General features: G+C 43.3%; 1 protein-coding gene across 5 annotated transcripts in view; it reads left to right on the top strand.

Annotated features, from left to right (window-relative positions):
* The window catches only part of camsap2a (calmodulin regulated spectrin-associated protein family, member 2a), a 127,988-nt gene that overhangs the window by 49,813 nt on the left and 60,361 nt on the right, over positions 1–17,814 (top strand). For 4 of the 5 annotated variants that reach the window (XM_078407820.1, XM_078407824.1, XM_078407819.1 and 1 more), the window contains exons 3-4: positions 9,184–9,345; positions 17,121–17,204. In XM_078407820.1, the coding sequence (XP_078263946.1) occupies positions 9,184–9,345; positions 17,121–17,204 (246 nt within the window). The remainder of the gene's footprint in view (positions 1–9,183; positions 9,346–17,120; positions 17,205–17,814) is intronic. The other variant, XM_078407823.1, reaches the window with a different exon arrangement.

Raw genomic sequence — 17,814 nt, 5'->3', positions numbered from 1 at the left:
ACATGGAAGCGTTTTCTAGTGACAGTGTTTAAAGGCCTGGTTTTGAATCTTTAGGCTTTACCCATAATTTTCTAACTTGTAAACCTTGCAAATTTTCTCCATGCATCTCTAATTAATGCAAAACATACCTTTTTTTAAAATAATCTCCCTTGGGTTCCGATATCATTCTGGTATGTCTGTGTCGTATTCTGTCACAACATCCACCTGAGCACATCGAAGGTAGAGGCCTTTCAAAGTGAGGAAGGAGCTTAGAAAGGAGTAAAAAACTAAAGACCCACTTTCCTTGTCACTAAATCTTCACTGGTATTATAATTCCAGCAATATTTCACAGTAGATTTTGGAAATATTTCTTATTCCATTTTATAACTTTCAACGTTGGTATTGCCTTAATATAATTGATGGAAAATTCTTTTCAGATGCAAGTTATTTGTATTTTTCCTCTGATCACTCGAGTAATAACTCAACAAACTTAAATGATGCCCAAGCTTGACCCAGATGTCTGAAGAAGGGTCTCGACCTGAAACGTCACCCATCCCTTCTCTCCAGGGATGCTGCCTGTCCCGCTGAGTTACTCCAGCTTTTTGTGTCTATCTTCAGTTTAAACCAGCATCTGCAGTTCCTTCCGACAATTATCAACTTTGTTGTTTGTTGTATTGTCTGCTTGTTTTAACTTTCAACCTTCAGCCTGATGATAGCAAAAAAAGTAAGGTTTAGTGGATAAATTGAACATAAATTGACCTGCCATAGTTACGGATTCTCAAATTGTAACGTGAAGCTTGCGAACAAAACGCTGTTTAGAAAGTTTAGCATGAGCAGTTTTTGCTGTGGGATTAAGTTTCCGATTTATGTGAAGAAGGCCTGTCTCTCGTTCTAAGATTACGTTCCCATGACCTCCGATTCCACCTGTTGAGTTGTTTCTCCCAAAGAGCACAATCCACTCTATAAAATAACCGTCAGGTTTGGGGACTTCAGTCATAAGTTCTTTAATTCTAGGAGCAGAATTCAGCCGTTTGGCCCATCGAGTCATGGCTGGTCTATCATTCCCTATCAACCCTATTCTCCTGCCTTCTCCCCAAAAGCTTGGCATCCTTGCTAATCAATAATCTGTCAATCTCTTTCTTAAAAATACCTATTTGACAGCTGTCTGTGGCAATAAATTCCACAGATTCACCAACCTTTGACTAAAGAAATTCCTCCTCATCTCCTTTCTATAGGTACATCCTTTTATTCTAGGGCTACACCCTCTCGTCCTAGACTCTCCCACTAGTGGAAACATCCTCTCCACATTCACTCTATCCAGGTCTTTCACTATTCGGTAATTTCAAAAAGTCCCCCCTCATCCTTCTAAATTCCACAGGCCCAGAGCCATCAAACGCTCAGAACTGGAACATGGTGCGGTCAAAATTAATTGAGGCTTGAAGCGCACACGGTCTTGATCATAACTCCAACCTAGGAATGGAAAATCTACTTGTTTTGCAGCATTTCTGCAGAGAAGAAATGGGTGACATTTTGGGTCAAGACCCTTCTTCAGACTGAAAGTCAGAGGAGAGGGAAATGATATATGGAAGGGTAAGATGTGAAAATGACAGATCAAAGCAGAGGTTAATCAGGGAAATGTAGAATGGTTCATTGTTGGCTGAGCGAAGGTGTTAACGAGGCATACAATCAGTAAAATTAATTAGGAGGACAATTAAACCAGTCATAGAGCTAGGGTGGGGGAGGGATGGAGAGAGAGGGAAAGTAAGGGTTAATATATATTGGGCACATTAACCACCTCGGAACCCTCAAAACCAGAGTAGAAGCAAGTCTCCTCCATCCTGAGGACTGGTGAAGAAACATAGAAACATAGAAAATAGGTGGAGGAGGAGGCCATTTGAGCCAGCACCGCCATTCATTGTGATCATGGCTGATCGTCCCCAATCAATACTCCGTGCCTGCCTTCTCCCCATATCCCTTGATTGCACTAGCCCCTCGAGCTCTATCTAGCTCTCTCTTAAATCCATCCAGTGATTTGGCTTCCATTGCCCTCAGTGGCAGAACCAAGATTCATGGGAGGGACAGAATTCATCAAACTAATGTGTGATCTGAGACTGGAGCAAAATTATAGTTTTATTTTGGATTCAACCTATTTGGTAGAATTCACATGCAGATTTGACTAAGGTGGTGAGTAACTGGGCAACAACACATGCCCTCTTTGTTAGAATGGGTAGTCCCAGTGCTTAGGAAACAGAAATTGCAGTGAATTGTGGACGCAGCCCAGACCATCATACAAGCCATCTCCCCTCCATTGACTCTATTCATACATCATCGCTGCCTCGACAAGGCCAGCAGTATAATCAAGGAAGAGTCGCACCCTGGCCACTCCCTCTTCTCCCCTCTCCCATCAGGAAAAAGGTATTGAAGTGTGAAAACGCACACCTCCAGATTCAGGGACAGTTTCTCCCAGTAACCAGAGAGCAGAGTTGAATTACTATCTACCTCTTTGATGACCCTCGGACTAAACTTGATCGGACTTTGCTGGCTTTACCTTGCACTAAACGTTATTCCCTTATCATGTATCTATACATTAAATAAACAAAACATAGAACCATGGAAAATAGGTGCAGGAGGAGGCCATTTGGCTCCGAGCCAGCACTGCCATTCAATATGATCATGGCTGATCATCCAAAATCAGTACCCCGTTCTGGCGTTTTCCCATATCCCTTGATTCCCTTACCCCTAAGAGCTAAACCTAACTCTTTCTTGAAAACATCCAGTGAATTACCTCCTCTGCCTTCTGTAGCAGAGAATTCCACAGATTCCCAGCTCTCTGGGTGAAAAAGTTTTTCCTCATCTCAGTTCAAAATGGCCTACCCCTTATTCTTAAACTGTGACCCCTGGTTCTGGACTCCCCCAACATCGGGAACATTTTCCTGCATCTAGCCTATCCAGTCCTTTAATAATTTTATATGTTTCCATAAGATCCCCTCTCATCCTTCTAATTTCCAGTGAATACAAGCCCAGTCGACCCATTCTTTCATCATCTGTCAGTCCTGCCATCCTGGGATTTAACCTGGTGAACCTACGCTGCACTCCCTCAATAGCAAGAATGTCCTTCCTCAAATTAGGAGACCACATTTGCACACAATACTCCAGGTGCGGTCTCACCAACTGCAGTAGGACCTCCTTGCTCGTAAACTCAAATCCTCTCACAATGAAGGCCAACATGCCATTAGCTTTCTTCACTGCCTGCTGTACCTACATGCTTATTTTCAGTGACTGATGTACAAGCTCACCCAGGTCTTGTTGCACCTCCCCTTCTAATCTGACACCATTCAGATAAAAATCTGCCTTCCTGTTCTTGCCACCAGTGGATAACCTCACATTTATCCACATTATACTGCATCTGCCACGCATTTGTCCACTCACCCAATCTATCCAAGTCACCCTGCAACCTCATAGCATCCTCCTCGCAGCTCACACTGCACCCCACCTTTGTGTCATCCGCAAACTTAGAAATGTTACATTTAATGCCCTCATCTAAATCGTTAATATATATTGTAAACAACTGGGGTCCCAGCACTGAGCCTTGTGGCACCCCACTAATCACTGCCTGCCATTCTGAAAAGGACCCATTAATTCCTACACTTTGCTTCCTTTCTGCCAACCAGTTCTCTATCCAATACTCTACCCCCAATACCATGTACTCTAATTTTGGACACTAATCTCTTGTGTGGGATCTTGTCAAAGGCTTTCTGAAAGTCCAGATACACCACATCCACTGGCTCTCCCTTATCCATTCTACTTGTTACATCCTCAAAAAATTCCAAAAGATTAGTCAAGCATGATTTCCCCTTCATAAATCCATGCTGACTTTGACCGATCCTGTCACTGCTTTCCAAATGCGCTGCTAGAATATCTTTAATAATCGACTCCAGCATCTTCCCCACTACTGATGAAAAGCCTAACTGGTCTATAATTCCCTGTTTTCTCTCTCCCTCCTTTCTTAAAAAGTGGAGTTACATTAGCTACCCTCCAGTCCATAGAAACTGATCCAGTGTCGAGAGAATAGCATCCACAATTTCTAGGGCCACCTCCTTGACTACTGTAGACTATCAGGTCCTGGGGATTAATCTGCCTTCAGTCCCAACAGTTTACCTAACACTATTTTCTGACTAATGTGGATTTCCTTCAGTTCCTCCCTCCCACTAGATCCTCGGTCCCCTAGTATTTCTGGGAGATTGTTTGTGTCTTCCTTTGTGAAGACAGAACCAAAGTACTCATTTAACTGTTCTGCCATTTCTTTGGTTCCCATTATAAATTCACCTGTCTCTGACTGTAAGGGACGTACATTCGTCTTCACTAATCTTTTCATTTTTACATACCTAAAGAAACTTTTACAGGCAGTTTTTATGTTCCCCGCAAACTTTCTTTCATGGTTTTTTCCCACCTCTTAATTAACCCCTTTGTCCTCTGTTGAGTTCTAAATGTCTCCCAGTCCTCTGGTTTGCCGTTTCCTCTGGCCAATTTATTTGCCTCTTTCTTGGATTTAACACTATCCTTGACTTCCCTCGTCAGCCACGGTTGAGCCGCCTTCCCAGTTTTATTTTTTCATTGGACAGGGATGAACAATTTTTGGAGTTCATCCATGCGGTCCTTAAATCTTTGCCATTGCATCTCCACTGTCAACCCTTTCAGTATCATTTGCCAGTCTATCCCAGCCAGTTCCCGTCTCATACCTTCAAAGTCTCCTTTATTCAAGTTCAGGACACTAGTCTGAGTTAACCGTATCACACTCCATCCTAATGCAGAATTCCACCATATTATGTCCACTGTTGCCCAAGGGGCCTTGCACAAGATTGCTAAAGGGCCTGTCCCACTTTAGGCGATTTTAAGGCGACTGCCGGTGACTAGGCTGTCGCCGACAGTTCGCCGGGGTGTCGCGGGCATGACCGTGAAGAGTCTTCCAGAAATCGTAGTGGATCTCAGCGCGTCGCTGAAAAATCATCCGGAGTGAAATTTCTCGGTGCCAGCTGGCTTGTCGCCAGGTATCGTTGCATATTGCGGGCGCTGTCGCAAGCTGTCCCCAGGTTTGCAAGGTTGTCTTAGATGCATTTAGAAGCACATTATATTAAAATAAGTAAAGTCATTTAAAAATACCATAAAATGCTTGTGTTTAACCAATTTATTTACTGTCAAGACATTTGACAGGTAGATTGGAGGCGGCAGTTTGACGGTCAGGTAAGCGTGGGAATTTTGCAATGTTTATGGCCATCAGCCATTACATTTAAAGTGGGCTCTCAACCCAGATATGCAACACAGAAACCAGTTATGCATCTCCCGTACATTTTCAAAGAATGCCCACAAACTTTTAACAAAAATCCACTTAACCACTTTTAAAAACCTTTTTTTTTTAATACAGCTATTAGTAAACTGGAAGTAAATCCAGTTTATGCCTTGTTACATTTATGCTTGGTTTTTAAGTAACCCATACAAGATATTATAATTCAAAACTCTCAAGTACTTACCGACTTGTCAGTGATTTCAGCAAAAATTAGGACACTGGAGAAGCATTGACAGCGTGGGAATTTTGCAACGTTTCCGAAGACGCTGTAATCTCGACCTGACTCGGCATTGTCGTGGTCATTGTCATCAGGGATCTGCTACGACTTTGGCAGTCACCTTAAAATCGCCTAAAGTGGGACAGGTCCTTAATTAATCCTTCCTCATTACACAATACCCAGTCTAGGATGGCCTGCCCTCTAGTTGGCTCCTATACATATTGGTTTAGAAACCCATCCCATATACAATCCAGGAAATCCTCCTCCTCAGCACTGTTGCCAATTTGTTGGCCCAATCTATATACGTAGATTAAAGTCACCCATGATAACCGCTTGAGTGCTATCATGTATGATCTTTCTACTGACTGGATAGCTCGCAATAAAAGCTTTTCACTGTACCTCGGTACACGTAACAGTAATAAACTAAACTAAAAGGTGTGTGTGACAAATAAACGACTTGACTTGACTTGACTAAACAGTGTTTACCCTGAAATTGAAAGTACCGTTAGTATCAAAAGTATCGAAAGTAATCTGGCCACAAGAATTCTGTCAGAAGTACCTGAATCACACTGTATTTTATCCCCTGTTAAACTGTTATGGTTGGAATTGTAGATTGTAGATTGTGTTGTAAATTGGGGCAAATTGTGTATCTTATCAGCTCACTCTGTCTCTCTAGTGGCAGCAGATGGGTAATACAACAGATGATACCTGGTACAACATTATGTAGTATTAGTATAGAACTTTATTGTCATTCGGTACAAGTACCGAACGAAATTACAGCAGTCACAAAACACAACAAAAAAAAGAAAAAAGTACCCAGGACACACGACCCCAACACAAACATCCATCACAGTGAGTCCAAACACCCCCTCACTGTGATGGAAGGCAACAAAACTTCCACTCTCTTCTAGGAAGGAACTGCAGATGCTGGTTTAAACCGAAGATGCAGAAGAAGGGTTTCGACCTGAAAAGTAACCCATTCCTTCTCTCCAGAGATGCTGCCTGTCCCGCTGTGTTACTCCAGCTTTTTGTGTCTATCCTCGTATAATATTGCTGCCTCTGGAATTATCACTGGAACTTGTTGCATTCGAATGATCACATACACAAAAATGTGAAACTTTCAGAGGAATAAATAAGGAAGGCTAAAAATAGTCTACATTTTGAAAGCACAATGTATAAAATACGGCAACAAATCCAGACAAGGAACCGTTTTCTCTTATGATCATATGCTGTAAAGACTCCAATACTGAATTGTTACAGAAAATCTGCATTGAGACTGTTAGTGGCTTCCTTAATCTTCATGTTAACGACAGTAAAGTTGTCTTCTATTTTATTTTAGGTTACTGTAATACCAGTTGTAAAAACAACTTCCTTTAGAAACATAGAAACATAGAAAATAGGTGCAGGAGTAGGCCATTCGGCCCTTCGAGCCTGCACCGCCATTCAATATGATCATGGCTGATCATCCAGCTCAGTAACCTGTACCTGCCTTCTCTCCATACCCCCTGATCCCTTTAGCCACAAGGGCCACATCTAACTCCCTCTTAAATATAGCCAATGAACTGGCCTCAACTACCTTCTGTGGCAGAGAATTCCACAGACTCACCACTCTCTGTGTGAAGAAATGTTTTCTCATCTCGGTCCTAAAAGACTTCCCCCTTATCCTTAAGCTGTGACCCCTGGTTCTGGACTTCCCCAACATCGGGAACAATCTTCCCGCATCTAGCCTCTCCAACCCCTTAAGAATTTTATATGTTTCAATAAGATCCCCCCTCAGTCTTCTAAATTCCAGCAAGTATAAGCCTAGTCTATCCAGTCTTTCTTCATATGAAAGTCCTGCCATCCCAGGGATCAATCTGGTGAACCTTCTCTGTACTCCCTCTAAGGCTAGAATGTCTTTCCTCAGATTAGGAGACCAAAACTGTACACAATACTCCAGGTGCAGTCTCACCAAGGCCCTGTACAACTGCAGCAGAACCTCCCTGCTCCTATACTCAAATACTCTTGCTATGAATGCTAACATACCATTCGCTTTCTTCACTGCCTGCTGCACCTGCACGCTTGCTTTCAATGACTGGTGCACCATGACACCCAGGTCACGTTGCATCTCCCCTTTTCCTAATTGGCCACCATTCAGGTAATACTCTGCTTTCCTGTTCTTGCCGCCAAAGTGGATAACCTCACATTTATCCACATTATATTGCATCTGCCATGCATTTGCCCACTCGCCTAATCTATCCAAGTCACTCTGCAGCCTCCTAGCATCCTCCTCGCAGCTAACACTGCCACCCAGCTTCGTGTCATCCGCAAACTTAGAGATATTGCATTCAATTCCCTCGTCCAAATCATTAATATATATTGTAAATAACTGGGGTCCCAGCACTGAGCCTTGCGGTACCCCACTAGTCACTGCCAGCCATTCCGAAAAGGACCCGTTTATTCCTACTCTTTGCTTCCTGTCCGCCAACCAATTCTCTATCCACCTCAACACTGAACCCCCAATACCGTGTGCTTTAAGTTTGTACCCCAATCTCCTATGTGGGACCTTGTCGAAGGCCTTCTGAAAGTCCAGATATAACACATCGACTGGTTCTCCCTTATCCACTCTACTAGTTACATCCTCGAAAAATTCTATAAGATTCGTCAGGCATGATTTGCCTTTGGTAAATCCATTTGCCTTTCATAAATCCTTTGCCCTGCATCTGTACACTGTGGATGGCTCGAGTGTAATCATGTATAGCTTTTCTCTGCCTGGTTAAAAAAAATACGATTGTGCTCATCCAAGAAAGAGATTATGCTTATCCAAGAAATCCAAGGAAGAGGCATATAAATTGGCCAGAGGAAGCTGCAAACCAGAGAAATTTAGAATTCAACAGAGGAGGACAAAGGGGTATGGGGAGAAGGCAGGAACGGGGTACTGATTGAGAATGATTAGCCATGATCACATTGAATGGCGGTGCTGGCTCGAAGGCCCGAATGGCCTCCTCCTGCAACTATTGTCTATTGGGTTAATTATTTAAGAGGGGAAAAATAGAGCATGAAAGAAAGCTTGTGGGGAAGATAAAAACTGACTGTAAACGCATGTAGAGATACGTGAAGAGGAAAGGATTAGTGAAGACAAATGTAGGTCCCTTCAGAGACAGGTGAATTTGATGATTGAGGTGTCACTTGTCAAATAGTTTTACCAAGCCTTGCAGGATGACCTTTGTTAATAAATTAGACAAAAATAGGCACCAGAGGCTTTAATGTCTGATCATGTAAAACAAGCAAATAGTTTCAGTTTAGTGTATTGCCACGTGTAGCCAGGTACAGTGAAAAGCTTTTGTTGCGTGCTAACCAGTCAGCGGAAAGATTGACATGATTGCAATCGATCCATTTACAGTGTACAGATACATGATAAGGGAATAGCTTTTAGTGCAAGGTAAAGCCAGCAAAGTTCGATCAAGGATAGTCCGAGGGTCACCAATGAGGTAGATAGTAGTTCAGCACTGCTCTCTGGTTGTGGTGGGATGATTTAGTTGCCTGATAACAGCTGGGAAGAAACTGTCCCTGAATCTTTTGCAATTGCTTTTGCAATTACTGCTTTGCCTTTGTTTTGGCTGTGACATTTGAAGATTATTCTGAATCTTTTGTATTTTTGCAGAGTGCCCATTTGGCTATGATTGACACACTGATGATGGCTTACACTGTGGAAATGATCAGCATTGAGAAAGTGGTCTCTTGTGTGCAGCAGTTCACAAACTTCTTCCCAGCCACAGAACTACCCTATGACATTGAAGATGCCATTGTCTGCTGGATAAATAAGGTAAAATGCCACCAATCTGATGAAATGAAATTGTTCAGCAACGGTTGAGAATGGTGATAACTGAAGTATCGTATCGTGTGGGAATAAGGCTTGTCCGAAGGAACTGCAGATCATAAGTGATAGGAGCAGATTTAGGCCATTCGGCCCATCATCTACACCATTCAATCATGGCTGATTTATCTTTCCTTCCTAACCCCATTCACCTTCCTTCTCCCTATAACCTCTAACACCATACTAATCAAGAATCTATTTATCTCTGCCTTAAATATATCCACTGACCTGGCCTCCACAGCCTTCTGTGGCAAATAATTCCACAGATTCACCACCCTCTGACTAAAGTAATTCTTCCTCATCTCCTTCCTAAAAGAATGTCCTTTAATTCTGAGGCTGTGACCTCTAGTCCTAGACTCTCCCACTAGTGGAAACATCCTCTCCACATCCACTCTACCTAAGCCTTTCGCTATTCTGTACGTTTCAATGAGGTCCCTCCTCAATGCTGGTTTACACTGAATTACATTCTAAAGCTTATTATAAGATCAGGTGGGAACTCAGCTGAAATATTCCTAGAGTTAGCTCGCAGAAAGAGGTCACAGCTTTAATTTGGCTTTGTTTAATAGTTGCAAAGCATTTTCATTTGCTTCTTTTTACCCAAGGCACATATCATAATTTACATCTGCAACCAGCGTTTGGCTGCTAAAGCCTACTCTGGCTTTTAATAGAATTACTAGTTCAGCACTATTTGCCTGCACCAAACCTAGAATATTTCATTTTTCTTTCCACCCCCGCCCCAGTAGTCAATAATTCTATGTATCTTTGACTTGAACTTACTTAGCTACGGAACCTTAACAGCCACCTCAGACAGAGATTTCCAAAAATTCACTCCAATATGAATGGATTTTTTAAAACTTATCTCTACATTGCATGGAGACATGACTCACCTCTAGCTCTACAGGCTCTGCCGTCCAGCCCAAAGCTTTCACAGTCCCATCACTTGGCGTCGTTGGATAAAGGGAGAGGCGGAGGCATCTGCCTCATGGGAAACTCTTCGTGGTGTATGGACATGGTGGGCTTGTCCAACTCCTGCTCTTCCCACCTGGAGCATCTGCCAGTTGATGTTGGATCAACTGCTTCCCATCCACCTCCCTTGGGAATTCACCTCCATCATCATGTCTACAGTCTATATTCCCCCCCCCCCCCCACCGGCCTGATGTTTGGTTTGCACGAGGAACTGTGGTCAACAAACCCCAGATGGCATATCCCAACGTCTCTCTGTCATTGCCAGGGACTTCGATTGGATTAGTTTGTAGAAGACACATCCAAACTCTGATGAGCACATTTCCTGCAGCACCAGAGGACCAGGTACTCTTCACCATTGCTACTCCATCTTCAGAGTCAGTTATTACTCCATCCCTTGCCTGCACTTTGGAAAATCAGACCACCCAGCTGTGCTGCTTTATGCTGGATCCAGACAGTGACTAAAGAGTGGAGCTCCGGTGGTGACGATAGTAACGAGATGGTCAGAGGAGGCAGATTTTGTGATTGTTTGGACATGGTAGAACGGATTATGTTCAAGACTTGGCAGCAGATCTGAACGAATACAGCACGGTTGTTACCAACTTCATGAAGAAGTATTCCTACCAAGACCAGCCAAGCGATCCTTAACCAGAAGCCTTGGCTGAGCCAGAAGATGCTCAATATATGGAGAACCAGATCTGTGACAACCACGTCAGGCGATACATGGAGTCCAGGTACGACCTCCTGAAGGCCATCAAGAAAACAGAGACACCATTGGTCTAAACTGGAGGGTCAGAATGATGGTGTTCCCTGGCTACATTATTAAAACCTGCATGGACCAACTGGCTGGAGTTTGCGGACATCATCAACATCTCACTACTACCGTCCAAGGTCCCCCCCTTACTTCAAAAGGGTATCCATAATACCAGTGCCCAAGAAGAGTAATGTAATATATGTAAGAATGAACTGCAGATGCTATTTTACATCAACGATAGACACAAAATGCTGGAGTAACCCAGTGGGTCACGCAGCTGGTGTCTGGTGAAAAGGAGTCGGTGACGTTACGGGTCCGGACTGAAGAAGGGTACAGGCGCCTGAAAACCATGACCTCCAGGTTGAAAGAACAGCTTCTTGCGATCATCAGGTTCGTGAACCAAAGATGGACACAAAGTGCTGGAGTAACTCAGCACTGAAGAAAGGTTCCGACCCAAAATGTCACCCATCCTTTATTCCCCACTGAGTTACTCAAGCACTTTGTGTCTATCTGTGATAGAAACCAGCATCTGCAGTTTTGTTGTTTCTGTAGGTTCTTGAACCACCCTGCACAACCCTAACCACAACCCTCCCAGCACTTAACTACTATCGGCATTGTATGAGGTTGCACTATTATGGTTTGGTTTATCTAGTATAACTGATAATTTATTGTGTCCATATTTGTTGTGTTGTTGCGTTCAATGTGCCTGCAAATCAACAGTAAGTAAGAACATCATTGTTCCATTCCTGGTGTATATGACAACTATTCTTGACTCATCTCTTGATTTGACTCTCTGACCCCATGTTTCATGCACTCAGCCAGGGGAAGCATGTTTCAATGCGATTATGTCTAATTCTTTCCCTGTGAGTGTAGGTCCAGTCTAATCTAATGAATCGTCACGGCACACCCTCAATTGCAAATATATCTCGTCTTTACAGGAAGAGTAAGCCACTTCTCAGTATTTCAGGCACAGTTGTGGCTGGTACTACATAATTCGAGCAAGAATACTCTACTCTCGTGCTCCTTCACTACAGTCCAGTAATAGGTTTACTTTCCTAATTGCTTGGTACAGCTACATGTTTCTGAGCAGGACATTGGCACAGCGGTTTCTCTCAGCTCCAGGGCCTTGAGTGTTTTCTCCATGTGACCACATGGATTTCTGTTGGATGCTCCAGTTTCATTCCCACATCCTAGAAGACACGCGGAGAGTCAACTTTGTTTAGTTTTGAGATACAGCACGGAAACAGGCCCCTTCGGCTCAACGAGTCCACACCGACCAGCGATACCCGCACACTAATGCTATCTTACACACACTAGGGACAATTTTACATTAATACCAAGCCAATTAACCTACAAACCTGTAGGGGGAAAAAAATGCAGATGCTGGTTTAAATCAACCTACAAACCAGTACGTCTTTGGAGTGTGGGAGGAAACCGAAGATATCGGAGAAAACCCATGCGGTCTTGTGGAGAACGTACAAACTCCGTACAGACAGCACCCGTAGTCGGAATCAAACCTGGGTCTCTGGTGTTGTAAGCGATGTAAGGCAGCAACTCTACCGCTGTGCCACCCCAATTGGCCACTAAGTGGCTCTGTCAGCATTTTCCAAGCTCTTGCCATGTTAAAGAGAGTCTCGTTTTCTTCTTAAGAAAATAACTGCAGATGCTGGTACAAATCGAAGGTATTTATTCACAAAATGCTGGAGTAACTCAGCAGGTCAGGCAGCATCTCGGGAGAGAAGGAATGGGTGACGTTTCAGACTGAAGAAGTGTCTCGACCCGAAACGTCACCCATTCCTTCTCTCCCGAGATGCTGCCTGACCTGCCGTTACTCCAGCATTTTGTGAATAAATACCTTTGTTTTCTTCTTTATCTCCAAGGTGGATGACTTCACAATTTCTATTATGCAAAACATTTTCCTTCTCACCTTAAATTTTCTATTTTAATATTTAATAGGAACCTGACAGGCAACATGTTCACACGGAAGGTGGTGGGTAAATGGAGCTAGCTGAGTCAGCTACTATAACAACATTTAAAAGATATTTAGACAGGTGCATGGATAGGGCGGCTGTAGAGGGATATGGGTGGAAGGTGGGCAGATTGCACCTTGGGTGGGCATGGGCAAGTTGGGCTGAAGGGCCTGTTACCGTGCTGTACAAGTCTAAAAGAGAATTTGTAATGGCACAATAGGAATTGCAATTCAAAGCAATAAAAGTATAAACATTTTAATTACTACCAACAAGATTCTGGTGATAATTAGAGCCTTTTAAAAAGTAATGTTTTATAATTGAAGAGATGTTCTTCATTGTTGATATCTCTGACAACTGTTAGCAATGAGAGCGTTTACATTTTCTGTGTTTACCACCGCTAATAATAGGCAAATAATTAAAGGGTTTTTGCCTGAGAATTGAACTTGAACTCAGTTACAGTACGGGAAAATATCTATTCTTAAGCTTAATGCAGTTCTGTTCAGAAAGTACGGGTTTCCACAGTGGAGTCATCAGGACTCGGCCTTTTCTATGCCCTTTACTGTTGGTGTAAGCTTGCTCTTTTGCTCCTTGCAGTCAATACTAATTCTGGCATTGGCCATCGACAGTGGAGTCTCAAACTACAGTGGTGTCTCAAACCCAGGGCCTTGTAGAAGCTGAAGAAATGTTTTCTAGCACCACAGCTACTGACACTGTTGCATACTGCAAACTTTGGTGACTGCATTTGACCATATCACCCAACCAATTCAGCTCACAGTCTCAGTTTGGTTTAGTTTAGTTTAGAGATACAGCGTGGAAACAGGCCCTTCGGCCCACCGAGTCCATGCCGACCAGCGATTCCTGCACTCGAACACTATCCTACACACACTAGGGACAATTTACTATTTTACCAAGCCAATTAACCTACAAAACCTGTACATCTGTGGAGTGTGGGAGGAAACCGGAGCAGCCTGGAGAAAACCCATGCGGCCTCGGTGTGAAGGTTCCAAACTCTGTACAGACTGCACCACTAGTCAGGATTGAACCTGGGTCTCCAGCACTGTAAGAGAGCAACTCTACCACTGCACCACCATGTGCCGTGACGATGTTGGAGATAATATCATGCCCAGACCTTTTGAAGACTAAGGGGCTTTCAATTGGAAGTTTAGAATTTATGAAATATAGAATTATAATACAACTTGATTTTATATGTAAACCTGAATGTGCAAGAGCATTTCGAGAGAACTTAGTGGGAAGGTGATCAAACAGAGTTATAGGGATGGAGCAGGACAGTGACTATAAGACTGGTCAAAGAGGGAGGTTTTAAGGAGTACAGTGAGAGATGAAGGCAGGGATGGTTCAATAATGAAATTCTAGAGATTAGTACTTTGGCCTCCAGTGGATAGTTTAGTTTAATTTAGAGATACAGTGCGGAAACAGGCCCTTCGGCCCACCGGGTCCGTACCGACCAGCGATCCCCGCACATTAACGCCACCCTGCACACACGAAGGACAATTTTTACATTTACCAAGCCAATTAACCTGCAAACCTGTACGTCTTTGGAGTGTGGGAGGAAACTGAACATCTCGGAGAAAACCCACGCAGGAGAACGTACAAACTCCGTACAGACAGCACCCATAGTCAGGATCAAACACGGGTCTCCGGCGCTGCATTCATTGTCAGGCAGCAACTCTACCGCTGCGCCACCCTTATGAGTTAGTGAATCTGATAATACTTGAGGCCGAAATTGGTGCTGGAAGAAGTTGCAGAGACTAGAAGGGTGAGGCCATGGGGATTTAAAAGTGAGATAAAGAAATTTAAAATCCAAGTGTACTAAACTTGGAATCTTTTGCACAATTATTTGAGATGGGTCCCGACCCGGAACGTCACCTATCCACATTTTCCAGAGATGCTGTATGACTCGCTGAGTTACTCTAGCACTCTATTTCTTTCTTCAAAGCAGTTGTCCACTTTATGCTATTCTCATGCCCTTTCCTCGCAATGTTTAACAGAGAAACATAGAAAATAGGTGCAGGAGTAGGCCATTCGGCCCTTCGAGCCTGCACCGCCATTCAATATGATCATGGCTGATCATCGACCTCAGTATCCTGTACCTGCCTTCTCTCCATACCCCCTGATCCCTTTTGCCACAAGGGCCACATCTAACTCCCTCTTAAATATAGCCAATGAACTGGCCTCAACTACCCTCTGTGGCAGAGAATTCCACAGATTTACCACTCTCTGTGTGAAAAAAAAAGTTCTCATCTCAGACGTAAAAGACTTCCCCCTTATCCTTAAACTGTGACCCCTTGTTCTGGACTTCCCCAACATCGGGAACAATCTTCCTGCATCTAGCCTGTCCAACCCCTTAAGAATTTTGTACGTTTCTATAAGATCCCCCCTCAATCTTCTAAATTCCAGCGAGTACAAGCCGAGTCTATCCAGTCTTTCTTCATATGAAAGTCCTGCCATCCCAGGAATCAATCTGGTGAACCTTCTCTGTGCTCCCTCTATGGCAAGAAAGTCTTTCCTCAGATTAGGAGACCAAAACTTTACGCTGTGCCAATGACCTGTACAACTGCAGCAGAACCTCCCTGCTCCTATACTCAAATCCCCTCGCTATGAATGCCAACATACCATTCGCTTTCTTCACTGCCTGCTGCAACTGCATGCCTACTTTCAATGACTGGTGTACCACGACACCCAGGTCTTGTTGCATCTCCCCTTTTCCGAATCGGCCACCATTCAGATAATAGTCTGCTTTCCTGTTCTTGCCACCAAAGTGGATAACCTCACATTTATCCACATTATACTGCATCTGCCATGCATTCGCCCACTCACCTAACCTATCCAAGTCACCTTGCAGCCTCCTAGCATCCTCCTCACAGCTAACACTGCCCCCCAGCTTCGTGTCATCCGCAAACTTGGAGATGTTGCATTCAATTCCCTCATCCAAATCATTAATATATATTGTAAATAGCTGGGGTCCCAGCACTGAGCCTTGCGGTAGGTACCCCACTCGTCACTGCCTGCCAGTGACTAGCCATTATGTTTTTAATGAACAATGAAATGTAACATGAGACCAGCGAATGTTTGTGATTTGTGAAACATACATCAAAATTGGCCTAAAATGTGAAATAAATAAATGCAGCATCTGCATTTGTATAATTGTGAGGTGAAACGTATCACACAGAGGGTCTGCACTGCCTGTTCATTTTGGTGCTACAACCCGGTCACCTTGAAATCTCTCTGCCCACATCCAGCATGTTGGACTCTGCAGTGCCCTTTATTCTCCTGTAACAAAGTTCATTGCTGCATAAATAGTGGATAGATTTTAGATTTAGATTTAGAGATACAGCGCGGAAACAGGCCCTTCTGCCCACCGAGTCCGCGCCGCCCAGCAATCCCCGCACACTAACACTATCCTACACACACTAGGAACAATTTTTACATTTACCCAGTCAATTAACCTACATACCTGTACGTCTTTGGAGTGTGGGAGGAAACCGAAGATCTCGGAGAAAACCCACGCAGGTCACGGGGAGAACGTACAAACTCCGTACAGATGGCGCCTGTAGTCAGGATCGAACCTGAGTCTCCGGCGCTGCATTCGCTGTAAGGCAGCAACTCTACCGCTGCGCCACCCGAAACGTCACCCATTCCTTCTCTCCTGAGATGCTGCCTGACCTGCTGAGTTACTCCAGCATTTTGTGAATAAATACCTTTGAATTGACAGTAAGGTTTGTTTCAATACTATCAATGACAACGGAATAATGACAACGGAATAAATACCTTCGATTTGTACCAGCATCTGCAGTTATTTTCTTACACTTACTGTCAATTCATCTCTGTGATCTCTCCTGCTTTTGTCAATCTACTGTACTTGCTTATGTATTGCCTTACATTTCCTGTTGGAATCTCTTGCATGGATACAAAGCTACTGGTCAGTAGCTTGTAAATGACAAAGTTTGCAGATGTTTACAGCAGTGTTGCCTATATTGAATATGATCTTAAATATTTTATTTTTCTGCTTGATCCAGGTAAACGGACATTTGAAGGCAATAGTTTGCCAGGAGCAGAAGCTGAGGCCACCACTGGTTCAGGAAATACCTGGAAATCAAAGGGTAGGAACTCGGAGTAAACTTGATCAATAGCATTGTATTTCTTAGAAACAACTTCAGTGTGCATGTATGAAAACAAACTTTATTGCCTGAAGAATGTGCCTGCTGCCTTGCCTGTCAAAATAGTAGGATGACTATCTGTCTTTTAAATCATTGTCGAATCATTTTTTAGAGGTAGTGTGTTTACAGGGGTAACATTCTGTACTTTGAAGAATACTCTTTGGTTTCATGGAAATCCCTGATACAAGACATTCTTTGATATTTCATTAAACAAAGCCCAAATGGCATTGTAGGAATGCAGAAAATCTAGATTGCTTCAAATGAATAAACTGAGTTGGAGTTCTTGGCTAGATTCCAATTGATTTAGTGATACAAATCCTATAGTTGGAAATAAGTATTATCATTACAGTGACTTTTATATATTCTGTTTATGAACCCATTATTTTAATGCTCCCAACATTTTGTGATTTTTTTTCCCATACCGGTTCAGAAACTCAGAGTGGCAATTCCTGTTCCCCTACATCATCTTGGTCTCATGTTAAGTGATGTTTGGTCTTTTTTGGTCAACTGATAAAAGTCATATTTTCCCCAGCCAAAATCTAACGGCATTTAG

The sequence above is a fragment of the Rhinoraja longicauda genome, chromosome 11 (assembly GCF_053455715.1).
Source record: "Rhinoraja longicauda isolate Sanriku21f chromosome 11, sRhiLon1.1, whole genome shotgun sequence".
Taxonomy (NCBI): Eukaryota; Metazoa; Chordata; class Chondrichthyes; order Rajiformes; family Arhynchobatidae; genus Rhinoraja; species Rhinoraja longicauda.
The sequence above is the reverse complement of the archived record's forward strand: the minus strand, read 5'-3'. Positions and strand labels throughout refer to the sequence as shown.